Source organism: Panthera onca, chromosome E1, assembly GCF_046562875.1.
Source record: "Panthera onca isolate mPanOnc1 chromosome E1, mPanOnc1 haplotype 2, whole genome shotgun sequence".
NCBI classification, from domain to species: Eukaryota; Metazoa; Chordata; class Mammalia; order Carnivora; family Felidae; genus Panthera; species Panthera onca.
In genome coordinates this window covers 3,301,669-3,327,775 of record NC_138352.1, presented here as the reverse complement: position 1 = coordinate 3,327,775, position 26,107 = coordinate 3,301,669, and the positions used below count along the sequence as shown (strand labels likewise).

The 26,107-nt window shown below is 44.6% G+C and overlaps 1 protein-coding gene across 2 annotated transcripts in view; it reads left to right on the top strand.

Moving 5' to 3' along the window:
* Positions 1 to 26,107, top strand: part of PRKCA (protein kinase C alpha) — a 398,747-nt gene that overhangs the window by 137,755 nt on the left and 234,885 nt on the right. For both annotated transcript variants that reach the window (XR_013552221.2, XM_078438248.2), the window contains exon 3: positions 17,891 to 17,973. Coding sequence is in view for 1 of the 2 variants with exons in the window: in XM_078438248.2 (XP_078294374.1) it covers positions 17,891 to 17,973 (83 nt within the window). In the remaining variant the exon portion in view is untranslated. The remainder of the gene's footprint in view (positions 1 to 17,890; positions 17,974 to 26,107) is intronic.

Here is a 26,107-nt window from a genome sequence, read left to right as displayed (position 1 = left end):
ACATATAGTAAAAATATATAAATATATACTATAACATAAACATACTCATATAACAAATATACATGCTCACAACACACATGTGATCACATGACATAAATACATGCTCACGACATACTCATGACAAATATATACTCACATAACATATATTCACATAACATGTACTCATGTAACATATACTCAGATATATGCTCACATAACATAAATATATGCTCATGTGACATAAATATATACTCATAACAAATACATAACATAAATACATATATAATACATAATTTTATTCATAAAAATACTTTATCAGGTACCTTGAATTATTTGACTTATTTCATTGATTTATTTGACTGACTGACTTTGAGAACTTAAGTGATGGGGGTCCGGAGCTCCTGGCAATGCAGCCTTCCTGCTTGCTGCCCAGGGAATATGGTCTCTGCATATGTCTGATGAATGGAGGACTCCGTCAAGTTGAAAGGCTTTTGTCACCATGCAAGTTGGAAAAGTAGGCTCTTCAGCTAAGCTTTTAAGGGAAGGCTGAGGGTGAGCGGTGTGCTGGGGCTGCAGAGTGCATTTCATAGCTGTAATGAGTCAGGTGGACAAGGACCGAGCTGGCAGCCTCCAGATCCACGTTCTGCCATTAGCTTTAAGATGTGCTGAAGGTCCCATCCCATCCCTGCAAGCGAGCTTTTCTTCTGAAGGAGTGTCCTGTTATAGAATGGGCTTGTTTGGGGATTTCAGGGTAAACATGCAAACACTAAAACTTGTGTAGAATGTGGGTCACGTACGTGGTGCATCTGAAAGCTTTGCCCAGTGTTCACCTAGAGCAATTTTCCAGGCTCTGCATGAACAGCCGGCCCTCGTGACCACTTAATACTCCCACAAGCCTCCTTCATTTTCAGACAGCCCTTACATCATCCTCTCTTACAGTTAGCTGAAATCTGATCCCCTATAACTTTCACTCCTAGGTCTTATAGGGTTTCCATCCTTGAGGGACAAACGGAACAAGCTTAAGCTGCCCTGCAAAATACCAGACCTTCCTGTATTTGTGGACAGCAGTGTTGCGGGCTGACACTGCCCTTTCAGGCAGATCTTGGTTTTTAGGATGTGGTTCGGAGTCTCAGATTTTGTCTTTAGATAGCCTAAACCAAGGAGACTGCAAACAAGACGAGATAACCTCTGGAACCCTGAATCATGCCTCAAGAGGAATAAGGACTTACATGCAACTCTCTCCTCTTCCATTCTGCAGTATATACATCTGTTAATGCAACCTCTTATACATTTTTTTTTTGGCATCTGTGCTACATTAATTGAATCAGTTAAAATGCCTTAGTCTTCATCTTTGCTGTTCTCTATATTTCTACAGTTCTGAAGTTAGGTGTGGGAATTTGAATTTTTTACTACTTGATGTTACCTTGATAGTATCCAGTTTGTGGAATCAGCCTGGTCTAGCTTTGGAGTTTTTTCTCTGGGTTCTAATTTGACCATTTAGAATACACACTCAGTTTCCCATTTTCTTCCTCTCGTTAGGGAAACTTGCCTTCTGTGGGTTCATAGAAGATAAATCCCACCTTCACCTCTCTGCTCCCATTTAAAGTGGATACATTTTGGGGCACCAGGGTGGCTCAGTCAGTTAAGCGTCCAACTTCGGCTCAGGTCATGATCTCAGTCTGTGAGTTTGAGCCCCGCGTTGGGCTCTGTGCTGACCACTTGCTCAGAGCCTGGAGCCTGCTTCGGGTTCTGTGTCTCCTTCTCTCTCTGACCCTCCCCTGTTCATGCTCTGTCTCTGTCTCAAAAATAAAAAAAAATTTTTAAACTGGATACATTTTGTCTACTTGTCAGAAACTGTCTTTCACTGATAAAGGTATTTGCAGGTTTTAGGTATTGATCAGTGTCCGTGGAATGGGGTGCCATCCCACATAGTTGTGGAGTGAGGGTTTTGATGGCTGTTGGTGAAGGTTTGAAGGAATGCATGTAGGTGAGGAAACCCCCTCCCTGCTTGTGGTGGGTCCTTATGTAATCTTACCTAGTTCTCTTCCAGATCTGGATAGAAGACACTGGTTTTCTGACTCCCTTCCTTGGTAGTTGATTAGACTTAACACACTTTTAGGATCTTCAGCTGTTGGGGTTGAGGAGGGCATGGCGGGTCCAAGTTATTCCGACTTGTCCCTCAGGGACCTGAGCTTCTATCTACCATGGCGCCTCCTCCCCTTGTCCTGGCCGGGCTTCTTGACGTGCCTGATTGGAGGGGGGCCCTGGGCTCTGAGGGAGGCTTTGGAAAGCCAGGAGAGCGCATCCGCCGAGGCGCTGTCTGGTCCAGACCAGTTGGGCTGATGCTCTGTCAATGTCTGGCCTCGGAGGGGGAGGGGGTGGAGGTCAGGAAGGAGGTGGTGAGATGCTGTCTCGTTCTGGTCCTATTACCTCTTTGTGGAAGTGGGGGCTGTTCGGGTTCCCTGGTGTATTTTCTCTCTTCATAGGGAATATGGAGGAAGGGCTTACCCCCTCAGTGGCCTGCATAGGCTGAAGTTGGCTGAGGCCCAGACTTGCCTGGTTTCTTCTGGTCCTTGATTTCCTTGTCAGGCCTGATAACATCTTTACTTAGGTTTTCTTTATTTCAAAATACTCATGTGGTTTTTGTTTTTTTTTTTGTTGTTTTTTTTTTTGGTGGACTTTGGGACTGATGACAGGACTATCTATCTCAAGAGGGGTAAGGATACTTTTTCAATGTGAAGAAAATGATTTAAAATCTGGAAATGAGGCATAAGGGCGAACAGCATGCCTTCTCAGTGTTCTACAGGGACCCTTGCTTACCAAGACCATCCAAAGATTAATTAAAGGTATTCTGCCTGCTTTTGTTGGATTTTAGCTTTTCAAACAGAGCTAGAAGTTCTTCTCAGGAGGAAAACCTTTTTTTGTATCCATATGAGAGGCATGGTAACTAATTGTGGTAATCGTTTGGCAATATAGTTATAAGCCCTACTGTGTACCTTAAACTTCTGTCGTGCTGTATGTCCATTATATTCTGACAAAACTGAAAGAAAATGAGTTTTAAACAGCAAAAGGAAACCTTGAGACATAATTCACGTTCTATATAGTTGACCCTCTGAAAGGGTACATACAATTCAGTGGTTTCTAAGACTTTTGGAGTTGGGCAGCCAGCAGCAGAGTCTGTTCTAGAACCTTCTCATTGGCCTGTATTAGTCACTCCTGTTCTCTAACCCAGCAAACCTTTTCCCTAAAAGCCTTTCTTGGTGAAGCGTAATTCTGGTTTCAGCCAGCTTTACCAACTTAATGTTTCCCTCCTGGAGTTGAATGGCGCATGCCTGTTAATATTTAAACCGCTTGATTTTGTAGCCTGCTTTCCCTCTTATTTAGCAACACATCCTAGATGTTTCCCGGCTTTGTTCCCTAACAATTCTCTTACCACATAGTTATTACGGCTGTAGAGTAATTACATCTAACACACGGACACCTGCTAACCTACACGTCTCAGTTGGGTGCTTAACTTATTTCCAACTTTTGATACTCGGTATATAATGTGTTTGGAAGTCCGTCACACTTCTTCGTGCGCATTTCTCATTAAAAAAAAAAAAAATTGCATGTGGAATTGTTAATGCAGAACCAAAAGTGTTCTGGGAGTTTTTTAGTGTAGTTGACACAATGTTACATTAGTTTCAGGCGAACAACACAGTGATTCAGCCGGTCTATAGGCTGTGCTCACACGTGTACCTAACCATCTGTCACCATCCAATGCTATTTGAATACCATTGACTCTCTTCCCTATGCTGGCCCTTTTATTCACACGACTTACTCTGTCACTGGAAGCCTGTGTCTCCCACTCCCCTTTGCCCAGTTGCTTCCCCCACCGTCACTTTGTTCTGTGTATTATACGTCTGAGTCTTTCTAACTTTTTTTTTTTTTTTTTAGATTTCACATATAAGTGAAATCATATGGTATTTGTCTTTCTCTGACTTACTTCACTTAGCATAATGCTCTCTGGGTCTATCCATGAGGTCCAAAATGGCAAGATCTCATCTTTTTCTATGGCAGAACGAAACATTTTTAAACAGACAAAAATAAGGTGTTAGCGGTTTTTATTTTTTGTTTTTGGATGTTTGTTTTTTTGGTTCTTGTGTGGGTCTCAACGTCCTCGAGCATATTTTCTGAGTTTTCTAATTTTTGTGCATGCTCTATGGCTGAACACCCAGTGGCATGAGTCAAAGAATTGTATAAAATAAATGAGAGATGAACATTGTAACAAATTTAATTCTAAATATGCACGAAGTAATCTTTTCAATAGTCAAAATGCACTGCATAATCTTGCACCATGGCGCTATAAACATCTTTTTAAAAGTTAGATTTTTAGTTACTACGTTAATGGTTGAAAAAATTCGTGCAGATGAACAAAAAAAGTAAATCTTCCCCAAATGCCATTGCTGACAATCCCTTTACCACTGTGGTCCATACCCTTGCAAATTGTTGCCCATGCAAAAACATGTACGTTTAAAAACTCTGTAAACAGCTCTACATCATTATTGTCAAAGTGAATTTTTTGAAGCACTGTAAGTACTGATCTTAAAAGCCTTTTGATGTTAAAATTGCCATAAGTTATTTATGTTTTTAATTTCTTTTGCCTTGTTTTCTGGCATGTGATTGGTCATTATAACATATTCATTTGGTAAGGTTACCTTTTTTTTTTTTTTAAACTTTCATATATTTTTTTTTTTTTTCTCTGCCTAATGTCCTCCTTTGTACGAAAACTTTCCCATTTCCTTTGTCTTCCCTGGCCCGCTCACCAATGTTACCCGTGGGCATTGGAATCCCCTGGACACTTTCGAATTTCCTTCTTGGAAACTTACAACCTTTATTGCTTTGTAATTATGTTGTGTTCCACCTCCCTGATGCTTTATTGGTTCCCAACATACTTGATGAAAGGAAGGTAATTAGTGTATTACGGCTTCTTTTGAATGTTCTCCAAGATAAGCAGAGGAAAAATGCTACATGGGTAAAAATTTACATAATAATATGAAGAGATTTTGCCACATAAATGCAATGTAATCTCAAGAAAACAAAGGCGTTTTATTCAGGGAACCTTTCTACGTGTATTGATCTCCAAGAATTAAAAATCACCATTGTGTGGATGGCCCTGAAATTTCAGAAGTAACATGGTACTATGTTTGCTTTAATGAAAATGTTTTGCATCTCCAAAATGTCTTTTCAATTCTGAGACTGTTCCCACCCCTGTTGCAATATTGACTCAAATCAAAACCAAACTGGAACATTAAATATGAAGCGCTTTTCCCTAACTCACCTACAGGAGCTTTGTAATTACGTGACTGAAGGAGGGGAAAGAAAGAAGAAAAAGGCAGTGGGTTCTGAAGTGAGCGTTGACTAAAATATTTGAACAGCTTCGTAATTTCCTTCTGTGAATCATGACCTGGAGTACTATTTCCTTGGTTAATATGAATCACGTTCCGTCAGTGCTTGGTTCGTCTGACCTGCCTGCCCCCACTTGCCTGTGTAGTTTGCATAGGTGACCTGGGCCTATTTTCATGTTTTTACATAGCTGTTACTGCACACTGGGTCAGATGACTGCCCAACGTGGTAAGAAAAACTCCCTTGACCTGTTGTCCTTTTTCAACCTCAGCAACAGCATCCTTTCCGCCAGTCTTCCGGGCACGTGAGGCTAGAAGAGACTTTGCCTCTGTGCTCAGAGCCCATACTGGGAAGACTGTACTGCATGATCTTGAAACGTTCAATTTGTGACTGTTTTCCAGACTAAACTTGAAGCTCTTCAAGGTATCTGAGCCTTGGGCGGGTGCCTGAGTGGCTCAGTCTGTTGAGCATCTGACCCTTGATTTTAGCTCTGGTTATGACCCCAGGGTCGTCGGATTGACGCTATTGGGCAGAAGACTGAGTGTGGAGCCTTCTTAAGATTCTCTCTCCCCCTTTGCCCCTCCTCTGCCTGTGCACATGCACTCTCTCTAAAACAAAAAACTGAGCCTTACTGATCTTTATAGACACCGGGGTCTGGTGCCATGTCTAGGATGTAGCTATTGCCCAGTAAATACTTGTGGACCAGAATTTAAACTGGATGCTTTCTAGTCACTGCCTCTGTTGCTTTACTGCCTACTTTCTTGCCCACCCCTGTATATTTGATTTCTATTTTTTACAACTACCAAAGCTACAACCTGTGTAGGACCATGACCTTCGATTCCCTGATCTCATAGATCTGTCTCAGCAACTTCCTGACTATTTGTGAGAGAGAGACTATCAAAAATTTGCTTTTTGAGACGTTCCCACCTTCCATTTCCAAGGCTCCTGGCTGTCTGCTTGCCTTCCCCCTACACCTATCTGTTCTTGGGCTAATGACTCTTCTAGTCACTTAAGCACACCATCTCTCTCAAACCCACTCAGGGTTGTGCTTAATGAAATCCTCAAATTGTCACATGCCTGCCAGGCTTCCTGGCCTTCTGCTAGCAGCTTCATGGGTGATTTTTGGAAGGAGTGAATGAATAGGTAAATGTGCAACATTTTTTTTTTTTTTTAATGTGATCGACTTTCAGAATAAACTGAGACTACAAATACCGGAAAGGTAGACCTGGCTGGTGGCCTTGCCCTTAACCTTGAGTTTGCAACCAGACGGCTTGTTTTCTGAACAGATGTGTGCTAAGGATGTTGACTCTTCAGGCAACTGCCAGATTTTGAGAATAGGGACTAAATGGAAGACTAGAGGCGGAGGAGGGGTCATGACCTTAGTATCCACCTACCCAGCCCATCCCCCAAAAAGGCCTCCAGGGAGCACAGTTGGAAACCCATTAGGTGGACTCTTAAGTCTCCTGATTTTGTTGTTCTCAGACTCGTGATTTTTAAGTGAGTGATATCCTCATGACTGTTAATGCAAAAGGTGACTTCCCTGGGGTCTTGGTCCCCCGAGGATTGCAAATGTTAGTTTTCTGGGTGGTTTGTACACTTGTGTTGGGGATGTGTCATCTCCCCACTAGGGATGAAGGAAGCACTTATAATCAGGCCCTGTGCAAACACAGTCCTCATTATCTTGATTGCAGATACCGGCTAGTGTATTAAGCAGGACACCCACACACAAGATCAAGGATTTTTTTTTTTGTTTATTTTTGAGAGGAAGACAAAGAATCCGAAGCAGGCTCCAGGCTCTGAGCTGTCAGCACAGAGCCTGACGCGGGCTCGAACCCACGAACTGTGAGATCATGACCTGAGCCGAAGTCGGACGCTCAAGTGACTGAGCCACCCAGGTGCCCCACAAATCAAGTATTTTAATTTTGAGTTGCTGATTATACTTAAACTCATTTGTAATCATGAGTGAATAAATCTATGCACATACCCCAGATGCTTTTCAGATGTCAGGGTTTCTATTTCATATCAGCAATTTGGATTTAAAACACCATTTTTGTTTATAGTCACTTGTGGGCCCTTATTTTTCTTGGGGTAAAGTGTGAATAGCACCTTAATGCCTTATTAATCACACGTCACTGCTTTAGACTTAAAGGTACTCTTGGTCTCCATTGGTGACACAGCTAAATTTTGTGGGCCTCAGGTATGCTAGCCCATGGAGCTGTCAGGGAAGAATGACTTCCTTGAAGGCCTTCCTGCTTGTTCATATCCCTTGATTGAAATCTGAAGTTTATTTACCTGTGGAGCCTTTCCCTGAACACGTTAGACTTTCACTGCCTCTTATTACACTGGGTTCCATTTGAGAAATGGGATGTGATGGTTTTCTTGTCACAGGGGCACACTGGTCTGATTAAAAATGTTCATTGATGGAATGATTTGTTTTCCAGAAACTGCCTTGGTTTATGTAAGCTTTCTAAACCTGCTTTAGCAAAGTACTTGGCTTAGACAAGTTTATGGTCTGAGAATCTGATGTGTAAGTTCTTGGCAGGATTGGTTTCTTCCAGGGACAGTGAGGGAGAAGGACTCTCCCCCAGACTGGGGGTTTGTTGGTGATCATTGGAATTCCTTGGCTTGTAGGAGCATCACCCCAATTTCTGCCTTCATTTTCTTAAAATTTTTTTAAATGTCTGAATTAGGGAGGGGGAGAGAGCACAAGCAAGGTGGAGGGTGGGGGCAGAGGTGGGGGAGACAATCTCTGAACTGACAGCATAGAGCCCAATGCGGGCTGGAACCCACACACCATGAGATCATGACCTGAGCCGAAGTTGGATGCTCACCTGACTGAGCCACCCAGGTGCCCCTGCCTTCGTTTTTGCATGGCATTCTTGTGTGTTTTCGTCTGCATTTCCCCTTTTGTAAGGACACTGTCCTATTGGATTAGGGCCTGCCCTGTGCCAGTATGACCTCCTCCTAACTAATCATGTGTGTGACGGCACTGTTGCTAAATAATTTCACATTCTGAGGTTCTGTGTGTTAAGACTTGACCATAAGAATTTGCGGGGAGGGGTGCACAATTCAACCCACAACAGGACAGCTAATGCCAGAAATGATCAGATGACATTTTCGTTTCTGAGTCTGTTAGGGGAGAGGAGTGGAAATAATGAAGCTGAGTGTGCTTCAGAGACCAGCTAGAAAGACACTTGTTAGAGGAGGAGAAATCCTGTCCTCTGAAAGAGCTGCGAGATTGTTCTTAATCTACTAGGTACAAAAGTAACTTATTTTTGAAGTCTTGGCTCTGGTGTTTCTAACCACTTCTTTGTCAGTATTCTCAGAATATCTCAATGGCCTTTGATGAATCATGGAGGGGGAAGGGTGTAACCATATGGGCAAAACCCCATCTAACTTATCTCTCAGACTTTTATTATGTACATTTCCAAGTATCTGCAGACATCGTGAGAGTAGACCATATACCTGTTCCAGAGCTGTAGTAAGTGTGGACTTGTACCAATTTTGGCTCATCTGTTTTCTCCTTGCCTGGAGTCCGTTAGAGGGAAAGGCTGACATCATGTATTGGAACTTGTTTAAATTTCTTGAGACAAAACTGATGTTTCACTTTTATAATAAAAAAAAAACAAACCATAAAGCTATTCAGTGATATGTGTTACAAAATATACCCTGGATTTTACATTATAACAAATTAAAAGAGGAAGAAAAGGGAAAGATAAAGGGACTGGATGGACAGGAGTAAGGGGAGAGTCTGTGTGAGATACCTACTACTTTCCAGGTTTTTCTCAACGAGACCCTGAGCTTCCCTAGGAGCAGACACCATGTCTTGGCCATCCCTTGACCTTCATTCTTGGTGGGGTTTAAGCGTGTATTAGGTATTCAGTAAGTATTTGCTGAATTACTAAATAAAGAATGGATGAGATTCTCCAAAAGGCTTGCCCAGAGATAGGCTCAGAAAAAGACATTTAGAGACAGAAAAAGGAAAAGAGACTCCGTTTCTTTGCCTGTTGGAGTCTCCAGAATATTTCTTCCAATGCTGTGTCACAATGTAGCTTTTTTACAACCCTAGTGACAAATACATTGATCCCTGCTGAGCCCCTGCCCCAGGCTGGATGGAATTGCCTTATAAACTTCGAGGTTTCATCTATACTGCAGGTGTCCGTTCTTTGTTTGCCTCACGTGTTATCATCTTCTGTTTTCCCAGAGTTCGGGAGCTGAGGTTTCCTTTTTGCCTGCCATTCTGGGGAAGGGTTGGGTGCTGTTAAACATGTGCATTTCACCACAAGTGTGATTTTGGGGTCTGTACTGCAGTCCGACTAGTGCTCTTAGACGGGAGCTACCGTTGAGCAAAATGAAATAGGACTTGAAAAGACTACAGAGAGTGAACCCGAAGGTTAACATGGATTTGGGGAGGTAATGATGTGGCAGTGAGGTTTATCATTTGTAACAAATGCCCAGCTCTAGTGGTGATGTTTACTGTGGGGGAGGCTGTGCGTGTGCGGGGAACAGCGTATACCAAGAATCTCTTTATCTTCTGTTCAACTTTGCTGTGAACCCCCACTGTTCAAAAGAAAAAAAGTCCCTCAAATACTGTCGAGAGAAATCTGGTGTTACAGGCTTGATAAAGTCTTAGGTAGAATGTATGCAATTTCTTTTTGGGGTCAGAAGATGGAAACCCAAAGTGCTTGCTGGGTTGCTGATGTTCAGATATGGAGTCATTGCCAGCCTGTGAAGGCTTTATGCCCTTAGGAACTTAAAAGGAAGTTGGAATCTTCAGATGATTTGGAAATCACAAAAACTGCCAAAGGATCTGAGCTTAAAAATCAAGCCTTGGGATTTCCCTTCAGACATGTTTGCCTGATTTGTCCTATACTTTAAGGGATTTTTCTCTGTGAAACAGATGGGCCTTTATACCACAGTTACTCGAAGTATTAAGATGATTTTATTGCTGTCTGTTGATGGTATCGGAGATGTCCATCCCGTTTCGGTTCTGGGTCAGTTAGGACAGTCAAGTGGAAATAAGTCACAGAAGGGAGGCTGTGTATCAATGCCCTGTTGGCATATGTGTGGCTGTCATTACCTACCTTCTTCTGACCATGTGCCTTTTGGGCCATATCTCATCATCAAATCTCCTCTTTGCTCCTTGAGTCGGGAAGAGTCCTTCATACTGGTGATTGGCCTGCCTGTTCTTGAAGTTTTTCTTGCCTAAGCCCCCCCCCCCCCCCACTCCCACTCTCCAGGCCCCAGAGTCAGGACTCGGACATCTCACCTTGCACACCACCACCTCCTCTCCACTGTCAGCTGAGGATGTGGGGGTCGCCAACATGCTCCCGTGCTCCTTGGAGTCCATCTGCCATCTTGCCTTCAGCTCTCAGCTACTCAGATAGCTCTTAAAATTCGGTCTGCAGGTCCCAGCTGCCTTTTGACCTTTAACCCTGGAGGTCCACTTGCTTGCCTGGCACATCTGTCTGGGTGACCCAGCAGCATGGGGTACTCACTTTGTCCAAAAGCAAACACACACAGTCGTGTCGTCTCCTTCAGCCTGTGTAATTCCCGTGAGCGGGTGTGCGGGTTTCCAGGTTCTGGTTCATTCTTCCCTCTTGCCCTCCTTCATTCATTTCCCACGATGAACTGTAAAAGCATCTGTGATAATGATTTTATATATTCCAGTGTATAAAATTGTATGGTGTACATGGAGGTGTAGGGATAGATGGAGAAAAAGAACTTTTGAAAGGGTGTTGGAGGCTCACATCCCTGAAAGGTCTGGAGGTGACTGCCACACCAATGCCAAGATCTGGTTTCTTTCTTTCTCCCTTAGTGTTCCGTGCTGCTAAGGCTCTTCTCTTAGTTGAGGATGGCCACGCCATTTTCCCAGTTTGCTCTGACCTGTAACCTAGGGGCCCTCCTGTCACACCTCATATTCAGTCTCTGCTTTCTCCAAAATGTATCTCAAAATGCAACTGGGGAGGAATGCAAAAAAAAAAAAAAAAAAAAAAAAAAAATCCTCAGGTGGGACTCGGGGACTTGAGAGCAGAGGAAAAGGTTAATGGTGACTCCCCTGGGGGGAGGAGGGGCGTGCCTGGTCAGAAACAGGAACCCTGGGAGTTTGTGAGAGTTGGTTAGGAGCGTGTGCACAAATTCTCGAGGCAGAGTATACTACCTGAAAACTGTTATCCCCTCTGCTAATATGTGATAAAGCACATTTACTTGATTTGTTTTCATACAACTTGAACACATATGCCACGAGAAGACTGTTTTCATTGTTACAGATCTGAAACCAATAATTTTCCTTGAGCATGCAAATATAACATAAGCTTGGATTTTTGTGACTCTCCCTACAAAGCTGAACGTGGCTCACTTGCCTTAGAGAGTTCTCATTTCATCATATTCTGATGTGACGCTACCTTTCATTAATCCCTTCCAGCTAAGCAAAATTTAATTAAAGCCACGTCACATGATGGCAGCCATTCATGTATTTAAAAAAAGGAACTCGAGGAAGCTCAGCTAGCCACCTTCTGTTCTGAATAAAGCCGGACTGTTAAATGTAGTAGGTTTTCCCTTGAATTTGGGATTTGTTACATAATGCCGTACCCTTTCCCCTCCATTTTGGGTAACAGAGTTTTTTATGCCTGTGTTCCGTTTATTGACGCTGACCTGAATTTGAAATGATACAGACTTGAGGGTGAAAAGGAAAATCAATGATTGCTTGAAGAGAAATGGAAAGTGGTATGTAGTGTATATTTTGTTCCCTTCAGTGAATTTGGCAATCCATGTCAAGTGTTAAACAGGGTAATGCTGTCTTACATAGAGAGTGTCAGTGTTGCAAAGATCTGGTTGAAAAGCCAGGCCTGCGGTCTAAGGGGACTTGCCTCTGCCATCATTACCAGTGTTACTGGCTGCTGGTGAGTGAAATGGGAGGATTGGTAGAAACACGTCTCTGGTCCTCAGGAGTTAGGAGTCCTCTGCTCTGAATTCCACCCCCCACCCCCGTCTTCACTCTATTCTGTCACTGACTGTGTTAATTTCATGCAATGGAAGCAAATACTTGGTTTTCTAAATCAAGTGCGGAGAAGAATTACTGCAGAAGATTCCCATACGCAGGACTGCAAGGCTCTGTCTCATTTGTAGTTTCATAAATAGTGTTGCAAGTTGCTGAATTAAACTTCATCATGGTAAGAGCGCCATAACCTAAAACTTACCCCTTGGATCATCTCAAATGCGTAGCTGAACGCCATCAAGTGGGCTCACAGTGTTGGGCTGCCATCACTGCCGTCCAATCTCCAGAACACTCTCTTGTCCCAAGTAGAACTCTACCCATTTAGTGCTTATTCCCTGTTCCTGTTGCCCAGCTCCTGGTGGTGACCTCTGCTCTACTTTGTCCCTGAATCTAACTATTCTTAGGGTACCTCATACAAGTGGAATCATGCAACAGCCACCTTTGGTGTCTGTCTTGTTTAACTTAGGGTAATGATCTCAAGGTTCATCCCTATCATACCATATGTCGGAATTTTTCCTTTTTAAGGCTGAATGATCAATTGCATGGATACACTGCATTTTGCTTATCCATTCATACGTTGGTGGACTTTGAGGTTGGTTCTGTTGTCAACTATTCTGATAATGCTGCCGTGAACGTGGAGACCCAGAAGTGGAATTGTCGGCTCATGGAGGAGTTCTGGGTTTAACTTCGGTATCATCTTAGGTTCTCCCCATCATGAGACAAGGGTTCCAGTTTCTCCTCCTCCTCGCCATCACGTGTTATTTTGTTAACTGCCTTCCTAGTGGGTATGGGGTGGTGATGGGTCACTTTCCGTTAGAACTTTGTCTCCTGTCAGGACAGTTGATGCGCCTCCCTGATTGATGTGTAATCCGTGTTGGCGGCGTTCCTGATGAGCCGGAAGCAGGTGGCTGTGACTGATTCCTCTATACGTAGCCTTGGCCCACTATGCTCTTTTAGTAAAGCTCTAGGTTCGAATGAAATCTAGAGAGTGGCTCTGGGCATACCACTTGGCCAAGATCACTCCAGGAAACGTGGCCCAGTGCCAAGAGCCCCCAAGTCTTTGACCTCTGTGAGGACATTTGGCATGGAAACCACGTCCTCTGCAGTCCCCCAGGTGTGTCTGATGAGCCAAGACAATTACAGGTAAATCAGTTTTTAGCAGATTCAGGGGGTACAGTGTCAGAAGTAGAGTGTTCTCTCACACGGAGTGTCGGGCTTTCAGCTTTGCCCTTTGCTGGGTTTTATTCACTTTGATGAATGACTTTAATGACCATGACTGAAAACGGCTATTACCATCAACATGGCAGCATCGCGGCAGACCTCTAGTTTTTCTGGAAACTTTTGTGAATTCTTGAGCCAAACGTAGGTGACTGTCTTGGAAATCGACTTCTGACAGACAGTGAACACTCTGCTTAACTTCCATTTCGCTTACTCCTGGAAGTGAGATTAGTGTATGATACGGACTCGTAGATGAAGCACTCCCAATTTTAAAGCCAGGTAACGTTAAGAACCGTTATTTGGCCAAGGCTGCAGTATTTTTTTTTTTTGTCGTCCTCCCACATCATTGGCCCAGTGTGATTTGTGTGTTTCATGTGTCATCCGTTACGGTTGGGTAGCATAAGCATATCACGTAGAGGATTAGAGGAAAGGGATTTTGTGCTTAGGAAATAATATGAAGATTTACTTTGTGATTTTAAGCTGCATGATAGCTTCATATTTTAAGAGCTCTCATTTGGTTATGTAAGCAGGCATGCCCCAGAGTTTTGGAAAATGGGGCTCTGGCTCCTTCTCACCAGCCAGCCTGTGCTCATTTGAGCAAAGGCTTAAGTACCTAGGGTCCAGCTCCAGGACCAACCATGGGGTGGGAGAAAATTGCCATGATGTGTGTCCACTTCCTGTCTGCCAAGGTCAGGCAAACGTATCAAATGCATACTGTGTGACAGGTACTGCCTTATCCCTGGCTTGCCTCGATTCCCTCTCGCTCCATACAGCATGGTGAGATTGAACACCTTCAGGATTCTAAATAAAAAAAAACAACAACAAAAAACAGCTCCTCATTTTTAGCCAGGGGAAACTGTTTTCCCCTCTCCACATAAACTTGATAAGTACTCCGGTGTTCCTGAGCTAATCTATTCCTCGTTCTTCAGCTACCCCAGCAAGACTTCTCAAACGTTTGCATTATATTGTCTTACAGAATGTGCATTACCCGGTTTACTCTGGAACTTGAAACCAAAGGTCAAGGCCCACCGTTCATCATTTTGGAATCTCTGGCCCTTGCTCAGCTTTCTGGGCTGGCCTTTCTCAGACCAGTGCTGTGTGCAGCCAGGGTCTGGGAACATAGGCTCTTCTTCCCTGCCCCCTTGGAGTGGGGGGTGAGGTAGGAGGAGGGGGGTAACTGGGCTTTCTGTTCCTGCTTCTGGGCGCATTGTTTCTTCTTTGAAGATTATCCATTCTGCATCTTGAGTATTTGAACAGGCCTTGCAGGGTCCTTATGGTTCAGATGGCTCCCATGTGACCCTTCACCTCCTGTTGGGTGGACCCACGCATTTCTAGGTATGACTTTCACGTAAGGTAGGCTAGGAAGAAGTAATTTTGGAGACAGCTGGGGCTCTTTGCTGCCCCTGCAGATTACACCATGTAGCGAGGGCCTGGAACTTCTTGGGGTAAAATTTGATAGGCTTTTTGAGGCACAAAACAGAAATAAAACAATTGTGGGTTGAGATTGATAATTGCATTGAAAGGTACATGGGGATTGAAAGGACAGATTAAAAAAAAATTCAAATGGATTTGATAAATACAGGTTTTCCAAAGTGTTCACCTGAACGTAGAAGTGGTTTAAAAAAAAAAAAAACCAAACCCACAGTGTTGAACGATTAAGTAGGGAATCCGAATGCTCATTTTCCTTTCAAAACACTATATCCATAATAAACCATGATGAGGAAATAATGCTCCTGTGACCCTTTTCCCTTCGTAATTTATCTTGCTAATTCCAGTGAGCGAGCGATGACTTTGTGCCTGGGGAGAGCCAGCAGATGAGATTAATTTGTGCCATCACAGCCTTGCTTTATTATCTACCCTTGGAGAGGGTTGGGGAGATGCTTTTAGCAGAAACACTGTGAAGAAGCTTCTCTGAGGGTTTGGAGGAGCTAAGTGCTGCCTTTGACAGTGTCTTGGCACTGCTGGGGCAGCCTGGGAACTCGTTGTCACTTCTCTGTCCCCTCCTGCCATCCTGGTGGGCAGGTGCAGTGGCCTGGCAGGCAGCCAAGGAGAAGCCTTCACTCGGGCATCTCTGCTTCTAAATTAATTTTTATTAAGTTTATTTTGAGAGAGAGAGAGTGCGTGTGTGAGAGAGCAAAGGAGGTGCAGGTGGGGGAATCCCAAGCAGGCTCCACACTGTCAGCGTGGAGCCCGATGTGGGACTCAAACTCTCAAAATGTGAGATCATGATCTGAGCTGAAATCAAGAGCCAGGCTTTTGACTGATGGAGCCACCCAGGTGCCCCGGCATTTCTGCTTCTAAGAGGATGCTCTTCAAGACCTCCTTGTCACCTTCCTATGGATGGTCCTTCCCTACTGCCACCTCTGCTTACTCATGTCTGGCCTACCTCGTCCCCCCCCTTTTTTTAATTGTTATTTTTAATAAGGACTTTTATAGTGACATTGTATAACAACCATCTTAAAACCATTTTAAAAGAAAACAGCCCTCCCTCATCCACTGCCGTGACAGGGCATACCCACATCTTCCTCCTCTGGGTTATTTTATTGTTTTTAAGTAGGCTTCATACCCAGTGCAGGGCTCAAACTCATGACCCTGAGATCAAGAGTTGGTTGCCTAACCAATGGAGCCATCCAGATGCCCCTTGGTTATTTTATATATGTAAAATACACACATATGCACATACGTAATGCATATACTTTAAATGTATGTGTCATTCTTGCACTCCTTTTTTCTGCCACCCATGTATAAAAATCTTGGCGTCACCTCCTCTGTCTTTCTGCTCCAGTCAACAGCTAGAACACAGTGGAAGGAAAGGGGAGACCATAGTTCCTGTTGTGTAAAATGTACGTGGTGACCCACGTTAAGTAGTGTTGAGGATTCAGTTACATGTTGCGTGTGCAAGGACCCATCAAAGTGACACATAACAGGATGCTCAGTAGTCTCTGGGGTTGGTTGGCAAGTCCGGTTGGTTCTCCTGCAGTTTCTCTGGCATCTATTACTTCTATTTCTCAGCAGACTGAAGGATGACAATTACTTCATCCTTAGATTATATAAGCAGCTTCTAATTGGGCCTGTTGGCCCAAATCTGATCCATCAAATTCTTCCTATTGGCCACCATTTGCCCTCCTAAAGCACTGTTTTTGTCCGTGTTACTCTTGTTCAAACCTTTCAGTGGCTACCAAAGCTTATCAAAAACATTCTGAATGTCTTAATGGCCACTCGAGGCCTCTATTACTTTCTTAATACTGGGCTTGGTACTCGTTCTCCCCTTAGGATCTCCGCTGTCTGCAAACCTGCCATTTTCTCCCTCTCACAGAAACAACTGACCCTCTTCGGTTGGCTTTGTCTCTGGCCACGTGTGCAGGGAATTGTGGTATCTTCGGGGGAAGAAAAAAAGAGCCCAGAATCTGGGGAGCTCTAGCCTTCCTTCTGCAGCAAAGACTTAGGGCTTACCCAGTATTTCTGAGGGTATGCTTTTTAGCATGTTGTTCAGCAAAGAACAGTGGAGTACTAGACTTGAAGCTTTGGAGGAAAGACTACCTAAGTCATTTACTTATTTTGTATCCTCCCTGTTATGCTATCCATAAAAATCTCTTAGGGAATTATTTCTGTAACGCTTCTTTGATCTGTCCTCAGTATTTAGCAAAACCATGTTGAACTTGGAAAACATTTGCTGTGTAGTAGATTTGCACAAGTCCAAGGGGCATCTGGTTACATAACAACTGGTGATAGCATTTGTGGCCAGCAGTCATGTATAAGAAGGTGTGAAGGTGTTGGCCTTCCCCACCTCCCCCCCGCATTTCAAACGGTTGTGTTCTGTAGATTGAGTTTGTGGTCTTGAGTTCAGAATTCTGAGGAAGTTCTACAACCCACAGATGGAGATACTATATATATAATCTGCTATTACCTTTTTAAATTTTACCCACAGGGTGTCATGTGTTTAGACACTTAGATGCATGCATTGTGTATTAGTATAGGACAGTGCAAAGTATTTGACACTGATTCATGGTTTATACCTTGGGAAATTGTCTTAGAACCTCTGGCCCTCTCCTTCTCCCTCTCTCTCAACTTTAGAAAATAGAAACTAGGCTTAATGTCTCATTAAGCCCTGAATCCTGGCATTTTCTGGTTCTATATATAAGTCTGATTGATACCAAATATTGCTGAGTCCTGAAAAAAATGCCTTCTGATTGCTGTTTAAGATTCTGTCTGTTGTGAAATGAAATTGACTCCTAACAGCATGTAGCCCTGTTTGGAAAACAAAGTTTGTCTGTTTAATTACTAAGTTTAGTTTTCTTTTCTTTCCACCAGTTTGCTGTTTTGTGGTTCACAAGAGGTGCCATGAATTTGTCACTTTTTCTTGTCCTGGTGCGGATAAGGGACCGGACACTGACGTAAGTAGTCTGAAAACTATTATTTGACGTTCATGCAGATCTTTGACTTCAACCTCTTCTTTTTTAATGCCTGTACAACTGTTGTTTTGGCACACATTCTTAATGGGAAGACTTGTCAATGGGTCCTGTACAACTTGGGCTCCTACCAGTGAACAGATACAAAGCCCTTTTGAGCCCTGGCAGGGTCGAAGGAAATTTGTTAGCTTGTATTCTTCCACTCTGGGCGACCACGTGGACCAACTCCACCAAGTTTATAGTAAGAGCTTTCACTAACACAGTGTGCTGCTTTTCTGAAGACGTTGACAAATTTTGCAACGTAAACACGAATCCCCTTTTACGGTTCACCCTAACGGTTTATTGACTAAAAGGGCCATCTTTGCTTTTAGCTGATGTGACATCTTCCTTCTAGTTTGCTTCCTGAGATCCTTGCTGCCTTTTCATTATGTGTTATAAATGCTGCTGTCGATTTAAATAATTCAGCATCTGCTCCACTGAACAACCGATCTCTGAAGCTGCCCATGTGTGAACACATAATTTTATTTGTGCCCTAATTCTGCTGCCTCTAGTGAGCATCTCTCTTGCTTGTATCTCTTGTTTACTGAAAAATGGGATCATCAGAGGAGAGTGGGAGCCAGGAGGCATGGGAAACACCAGTATCTAAAATATATTGAGTGGAAAATTGGGCTGTTACACGGAAAATATTTTAGCAACAAAAAATTGCAGGGGAGGCCTGGAAGAGGAGACCTTTCTATTATTCCTACCTTTGGCTCTTCTTCCTATCAGGAAACACAGATCTCAAAACAACTTTGTCAGTGCAGGCAGGGCTGAATTCTTCCCTTTTCTGAAGAGGGTGTACTCATGTTAAGCTCTGGGGTTCCGATCTGCTTTATTTTGGCCCAGGTATCAAAGGAGCTTCTATTGCATTTCTGCTAAGATGCCAGAGGAAGCTGCACCGAGCAGAAGCCCTAGGCTCTGAGCTGCTACTGGTCTGCAGAGGCTCTGAATGTGGGAGCCAGAGAGCCTCAGAGATGACCCTGTTTTATATCTTTAGAGACTGGAAAGCCCACATCCGTGGGTGGCCCACCTACATACAAAAATCTAGTGTGCTCCACCCCACCCTTTCACTTTTCTTTCTTTCTGGAGCATTGCCTCCATTCGGGACACATGGAGAGGAAGAGTACCAGCTTTCCTGAAAGTTGCCCTCAAGCATCCCGTGGTATTTCTTTGGCCTCCTTGCTCATTATTCTCAGTCCATCCTTCTTTTCTCCCATTTTGGCTCCAGCAAGAACGGGGGTGTGTGTGTGTGTCCTGCCCACAGAGGAATAGTTTTTGTCTGACTGCTTCCCTTCTTCATTCCCTTCACTCTGCCCCTCCTTCCACTTCTTCATTCTTTTGGTTTAAGTACTCTTAATAAGGGTAGAGCCCGTCTGAGTGTGTTACCTGAGGGATCTCCTCTAGGTGGTCAGAGGCTTCCCCGAGGAAATGGCATTTAAACCGACCTTCAGGAGCAAGTGGAGATCATCAGACACCAGGGAACCTGTGTGCATGCACGTTGGGGCATAAAGGAGCCCCGTGGAAGACTGCCTCAGACAAAGGGAAAAGCAAGTGAGGAAGCCCTGAAGTGGGAAGGTGTTCAGTGTAGACTAGAAGAAGAGCGAGCTGGTCGTCACAGGTGTAGTTAAGGATTTTGAACGCAATGTTAGGAATGGTAGGGGTCCAGAGGAAGGGTTTAAACTAGGACCGGTGTGATTTGTTTGCATGTCCCAAAGGTTTCTTTGCTTTCCTTATAGGAAATATCGACAGTGGAAATGGGTTTGATGTACAGGTGAGGATGGGGAAGTATGAAAGCTTGAAGAGTAGCACGGATGGCAAGGTGAAAGGTCGGGGTAGATGGAGGCAGTGAGGCTGGACGGGGTAAACTCACCGTGTATTTAGGAGCTGGGCCACAGCTCTTGGCCGCTGGAGGATGGGGGAGGTGGAAATGGGGAGAGAGACTCTCCGGCCTCTTGGCCAAACCTATGAATGGATGGAGGCTATCGAGGCTGTGGAGGGAGAATGTGTTCAGAAGTGTGGGACAGGGCTGATCACGGGCTTCTCTTTGGACAAGTTTGGTTTGGGAAGTCTGACGTGGAGAACACGGTTATCTGTGAATGCAGGTGTGGAGTTGGGAAGCAGGGTGTGTTTAGGAGATAAAGATTCCTCTGTTTGGTTGTTACAAGCTTTGGGTGTGCAACATTTTGATGAGAGATGGAGGTAAAGAATAAGGAGAAAATAGATGAGGGCCCAGAAAAGAGCCCTGAGGAGGCTCCAGTGGATTGGATGGGAGAGGAAGGGGGCTGGGAAGGTCCTACAGGCGCTGTAGGTCAGCTCCCTGATTATGTCTGATTTTATGACTTTTGTAAGCTTTTGGTATTATACATAGATATGTCATATACATGCAGGTTTGCACAGGACTGTCCTGTTTACACGAGGAAGCCTTGGTTTATGCGTGCTACAGCTTAGTTAATGTCCATTAGTTACTTTTAGCAGCCCCTTTCATGCCCAAAATTCTTACCCTGTTTTGATGATCATTATGTTCCCCCTGCCCCGCCCCTTAGTCCTTGAATCCCCAGCCAGGCAGAAAGCCTTAGCGATGGTCCGCTGGTTGTGAAATACAGTGGGAGGGGACACTTGTGATCTGATGCGTTAGTCTGAGTTCTGTCCCTACTCTGTGTTGTGTTACCCACTGTGCATGCTTAGCCTCACATTTTAATATCCGATCTGTGAAAGTGAAGATAAGAGAGGTTTTTTTTTTTTTTTTTTTTTTTTAATATATGAGAGGAAAGAAGTACAGCCTGTGCATTCTCCTCCCAGGAGAAAATTTGCCTTTTGGTTGTTGGCCCCGAGAGGCCAATCATTAGGGCTTTGTACAGCCAGGACACAGGACCCTGTGTGCAGGGCAGTGTTATTTATTGTCCAAATTCGCAAGATGCCCAAATTGGAACTGCACCAAGGAGGTAGCTGGAAAAGCATGAAGGTGTCAGGACAGAGCTGAGATGAGAAAGGAGGTTTTTCTTATTTTATCTTTCAGAATGTTTGAAAGTGCTAGAATTCTAGAGCTGGAAGGGGGGTGGAAAGACTTGTTTAGGTTAACCTTATTTTATAGATGGGGAGACTGAAGCATATAGAAGAAAGGCGTAAATGATCTGGGGGCTTTGTGACATGTTGCCCCTCAGTGTCCAGCGGGCTAGTGGTTGACGCAACAGCCATGTAGAGGAAAGGGGGGGGGGGGGGCAGGGCGTGGCCCGGAGAAGTTGCTAGCTCGTGCCTTGGTGTTAATCGTTCAAAGTTCTCACACATTTAGCAAAGTGCTAAAGGGCATGAAAAGAGTTAAAGGAATGGAGGGATCAGGAAACACAAAAGGCAAGCTACAAGAAACAAAGACCTTAAGTATTTCCCGCCCCCCTCCCACCCCCCAAGGATTTAAAAGTTTCCTAGACTAAGATCTGTGTTGTCCATGACGAAGGCTCAAGATTCACACAGTTCATGTGCTGCTGGCTGATGCCGGCTCCGAGGACGTCAGGGCACTCCCCCACGGGGACAAAGATGACGGACCCTGTGAAGTACACCAGCACTGTCCCTGGTCTTTCCATCCTCAAGATAGACCCCTGAGAAATGAAAGAGCAGTGCCCAGATCCCAGTAACCAGATGGCAATAGTTAAACATTCTTGGGAACACAGATCATCTTCAGGACTCAAGGAGCAGGCTCGTCGAAAGGATGCAGAAGTTAAGGGAAACTCGGGGAGGAGAAGAGGGTATCTGGGTTCCGTGTGAAGAGCCCCCCCCCACCCCCCCCCCCCACCCAAACATGTCAGGCCGTTCTCAGCCATCCCCCACCTCTGGATGGGCAGTGTTGTGTTGCCAGACATTCCCTGCTAACATGTCTGGAGATAAAAGCCATGTGTTCCTTGGAAATGCAAGCTGGTGCAGCCACTGCGGAAAACAGTATGGAGGTTCCTCAAAAAACTAAAAATAGAACTACCCTACGACCCAGCAATTGCACTACTAGGCATTTATCCACGGGATACAGGTATGCTGCCTCGGAGGGGCACATGCACCCCCATGTTTATAGCAGCACTATTGACAATAGCCCAAGTAATGAAAGAGCCCAAATGTCCATCGATGGATGAATGGATAAAGAAGAGGTGGTATATATATATATACAACGGAGTATTACTCGGTGATCAAAAAGAATGAAATCTTGCCATTTGCAACTACATGGATGGAACTGGAGGGTGGTATTATGCTAAGCGAAATTAGAGACCAGAACCATATGACTTCACTCATATGAGGAATTTAAGAGACAACAGATGAACATAAGGGAAGGGAAACAATAAAATGGGACAAAACAGACTCCTAAATCTGGAGAATAAAAAAGTTACTGGAGGGGGAGGGAGGGAGTTGTGGAAGGGGGATGGGCTAAAGGGGTAAGGGGCATTAAGGAATCTACTCCTGCAATCATTGTCTCACTATATGCGCATTCGGATGTAAATTTAAAAAAATTTAAAAAATGGAGTAGCTAGGGAAGAGGCTTTCCAATACTTTTGGTGGCAACCAAAGTAAGAAATGCATTTTAAATCTGCACGCACACACACAATCACATACGTACATAATTGAAATAAAACTTTGATTAAGCAAAAAAAAACAAAAACCAAAAAAAAAAAACAACAGGTGTTCCTGAGATTGAAGGGCAGCCTGCTGCGCACCGAGGAAGGGGGAGAGAAGGCAAGACTGGGCATTGGAAAGGCACCTGGGGTTGGTACAGCGTCTGTGCTCCCAGGTGTGTGGCCTCGGAAGACAGCCTGAAGCTCTGCCCAGCACACCTGCCCCCATCCGAGATTGTGTAAGACCACAAAGAAGCAACGTGAAAATGGCCCATGTGGAGAAACAGCTGACTTCCCTTTCCTTACCTCCCTCTAGACCTCCCCAGTTAAGACATGAACTTCTTACTGGCTCTGGTCACGATGGGGTGGGCGGGGAGGGTGGTGGGTTCTAGAGGGCTGACTCCTTCCTCAGACTCTTTCTTTCACGATTAATTTTTTTTAATGTTATTTCTTTTTTTTTTTTTTTTTAACGTTTAGTTTTGAGACAGAGAGCATGAATGTGGGAGGGTCAGAGACAGGGACACAAAGAATCTGAAACAGGCTCCTTTAATGTTATTTCTGAAACAGAGCATAAGCAGGGGAGAGGCAGAGAGCGAGGGAGACCCAGAATCCGAAGCAGGTTCAAGGCCCTGAGCTGTCAGCACAGAGCCCAACTCGGGGCTCGAGCTCACAGACCGTGAGATCATGACCTGAGCTGAAGTCGGACGCTTAACCGACTGAGCCACCCAGGTGCCCTTTTCCTTCACCATTTAGAATTTCAGCTCACCAGCTGCCTTGCCTGGAACTCCTCCCACTTCTTACAACAATCTCCACTCAGATTCTGTCCATGAAGCCTGCCCTGCTAGAGGGGAGCAGGGTATTTGGGTCTTCTGTATGTACGTGTGTGTATGTGTTTATTAGCACATACAATCCTTTTTTTCATACCTCGTGTTTCCTGTGGGTGCCTTCAGGGAGAGAAAACGGTGAGGCAGACTGTTCAGATATCCCTACCAATCTGTCCTACCCTGAAAACCGTAGAGCGAGACACAACCCTGTTAATAGGTAAAGTTTGTAGGCAGACAGAAGTCTTTATGTGATGCGTATGAACCCACACAAATGTTAGACAACTCTTTAAATGCAACCTTTGGAATATTTGCTCTGTGGGCCGGATCTGTGAGCATTTGAGGAAGAGGGGAAGGGATTGACCTGTTCAAAGGCTTAAAGCCCGCCTCCGGGCGATTCTGCTTCCCTTGAATTTGTGTTTGTTTCTGCCTCCTGCCTTTTCGCCAATGCCCCTGCCTTTCTGGGGGAGAAACTGTACGTGCAGTCTCTTGCACTTTTTAGAGCTGAGCCATACAATTAAACAGCATTCAGGGGATTTAAAAATCACTTCATGGGTCATTAGTGTACTTTACCAGGGAGACCACCAGCCTCCGTACAGGCAGCATCGGGAGTTAGCTGGTGCTTGCCAGAATGTTCGGAAGGGCATAGATGAATTTGTTAAGAGGTGTGTGTGGGGGGTGGGCAGGGGGCTGCTTCTGTTTCGGGTACATCTTTAAGCCGGCAAAGGTGGTAAAACTGAGCCAAGAGAGCATAGACTATATAAATGCTTGGAGCTGAAGTTGGAAGCGATTGTGCACAGGGCTACAAGCGGATAGTGGTACCTGGTGTGGAGCTGGACTCTGCAGGGGGCTGTAGGTCCAGCACACGAAATTTCTCTTTCACTTACAATGGACTTGAGAGTTCTCTTGTTCTGGAGTTCTTTCCGGTGTCTTAGAAACCGAGCCCATGAAAAAGGCTGCTGAGTCGTTTAAAATTCAACACTTCAGAGCTTCATTTATAACAAAACTCAAAACATTTAAAATAAACCTAGAAATTTAATTAGCAAATCTTCTATTTTCTCAGAGTGTGCTTTTACATTTAATATGGAAATAAGACAGTTTTGTGAGCAAACCCAGCTATACTCGAAACACTTCGCTATTCCTGAATCGACAAAGGGAGATTTGTAAAAGGTGCAGGTGCTAGAAAGTTGTGTTGAAAATGCAGCTGAGTGAGGTCAGAAGAGCTCTGGAGTGGGAATGGGGAGTCCTGCCCTGCCAAGTCACTGAAAATCCTTCTAGACCTTGGCTTGCTTATTTATGCATATGGAGGTTGAACTCGGTGGTCTTGAAAGCTGTTTGCTGCCTTCAATGGCATTCCATCACCAAGTACTGATTGAGAGCTTGGTGCCCTGTTGATAGGGAGCCAGATGGTTCTTGCCCTCCTGGTGGGTCCTCCCTAATCAGAAGGATGAGCTGAGTGTGCAAACAGTTACACGATATGATTGCATATGGTAGCTGCCATGCCATAAACGGGGAAGAAATAAAATGCTACGAAGTGGCCGGGTGGGGGGGGGGGGTTGTTGCTGGAGAGCAGGCATGCACAAGCACCTTATAGAAGATGGAGGGAAGGCTTCCTGAAGGTGTGTTTGAAGACTTTTAAGATTTCTTTCAGAGTTCTCTTACAGACCAGCAGGACCAGTGTTTTCATGTTTGGCTGGTTTAACGGAGTTCTGTCTCTTGCCAAATGGTGCCGTCCAATGGGGCAGAAACTCAGGTGGCACGCATTTGCCGGAGGACCTGTAGGAAGAACGCACGCTAGGGAGACGTGCGGTGTTGTGTGTGTCCTCGCGGGATCCCCTTTAGATCCGGCCTCCGAGGAAGCCTTGGTGGGGTCCTGAAACCACCCCGTGCACTCGCCCACAGGTGCCATTCTTCACGTGCCGTGATACCACCGGAAGCCTTAAAAAGAAGTTCTTTCAGGGAAACAAACCCAACACAAAACTCCCGTGCTAATTCTGCTCTTCAGTGGGTGGATTATTTTATGTACCAGATTCACAGTAACAGAAGTATTTCCTACAAGGGAAGGGACTCCTGCTACTTTTGCGCCAAATTAATTTAGCTGGGAGTTAAAAATAGCCTCAAAGACTAGCATCCGCCGTTCGGATGTACTCAAGGAGACAGCTGGTTGGTGGCACATCCATTGTCTTTAGCTACCAAGTTTTGGCCAGTGAGGAGAGGAGAAATGAGTGCCTATTTAATCCGTGCCCCAGAATGCCTGTTGTCAAGAGAGTCGCCCTGGGGGCTTTTCCGTTTAATCCAAAGAACCTTTGGATTTGCCACTGCTCGAACATCTTGGGTACTGCTCTCTTGGAACGGCATGTAAGGCCAGTAGCACATTCTTTGCAAAATCTCCACTCTTGGCAGACTGTCAGCCTTGGAGTGTGGCGAGGTGGTTTGGGGAAGTGACCCAGTTCAGTGCAGCCAGATCTGTACAAGGGGCAGTGGATGGTACAGGTGGATGGTACGGTTTGGGGTCCAAAAGGTAAGTCGATAAGGTTAAGAGTATTTTCTTGGTAGAGTTGTAAATGGTTTCCGACATCAGGTTGGAAGGAGACTTGTGTGTGTGAAGTGTGTAGGAATCATCGTGCAGCCTCTCCGTGGCACTTCCACGTTGGTTTAAAAAAAAAGTTG